This window comes from Echinops telfairi, unplaced genomic scaffold (assembly GCF_000313985.2).
Source record: "Echinops telfairi isolate 266 unplaced genomic scaffold, ASM31398v2 ScPeMD7_7457;HRSCAF=8495, whole genome shotgun sequence".
Taxonomy (NCBI): domain Eukaryota; kingdom Metazoa; phylum Chordata; class Mammalia; order Afrosoricida; family Tenrecidae; genus Echinops; species Echinops telfairi.
Window position 1 is genome coordinate 3091682 of NW_022111357.1, and position 857 is coordinate 3092538.

The 857-nt window shown below is 39.4% G+C and overlaps 1 protein-coding gene across 1 annotated transcript in view; it reads right to left on the bottom strand.

The window, feature by feature from the left end:
* ZMPSTE24 (zinc metallopeptidase STE24) overlaps nt 1-857 on the bottom strand; it is a 35853-nt gene that overhangs the window by 19272 nt on the left and 15724 nt on the right. Inside the window, exon 6 of the mRNA XM_004705274.2 lies at nt 9-150. Coding sequence (XP_004705331.1) covers nt 9-150 — 142 coding nt within the window. The remainder of the gene's footprint in view (nt 1-8; nt 151-857) is intronic.

The window sequence follows — 857 nt, forward strand, 5'->3', positions numbered from 1 at the left end:
GAGCTTACCTTCAACAACATATACCTTGGTCAAAGGAAAGTCAATACTCTTTGCCATGACTTCAATTTCCTGTTTCAGCTTTCCCTCAGGCAGAGGGGTGAATTTGTCAAATAAGGGCGCAATATAATCGGCATAGATTGTGACAAGCACCTGAAAAAGAAATGCCAGAACAATCTACGAATCTGTTAATGACAGGCTCTTATTAAATATGTTCTACTCACTATGACAGAGATGACTAACATTAAACTAACAGTCCAGGAAGTCCAGGCGCCCCGGGCTTCTGTGCAACATAGCAGTCGGCTGGGACCTTAACACAAGCACCACTATATGAAGCAAGAAGAGGAGGATTTTCCTGAAGACAAGGCGACTGAATTAGAATAGAATCTTAAATTTGGTGAGAGTTGGATACCTTTTCCAAAGTTCCTCAGAGCTATGTAGAGACTTTGGCCAGTGGCAGTACAGCATTTACCACTACAGCTTTATTAACCATAAATGAATTTTCAGAGATACATGGATAAAGTATGAACTAGACAAGAACTTTTCTAGCAAATAGTGAATTAATATGGACGGTGCTGTTGTCACAAAGTGTCAACCTGCTGGAGCAGATGTGTAGGATTTAGCAGAAGCAATGATTACATTTGCAGATGGTCTAGTTGATGCCCCAGCACCATCTGATCTTTCCCCACAGCAAAGACTGGCAAAGGTAATAAGTAAACAAAGTACTGTGGTTCAGAAAACCTAAATCACATTTGTGGAAGGTCAGACGATTTTGTCTATTGTGAGCTATTCAGAGATTAACACAATGTCTTACAATTTAAAAAACTGCATCACATATTAGTAAAGTCATAAACAGTAAT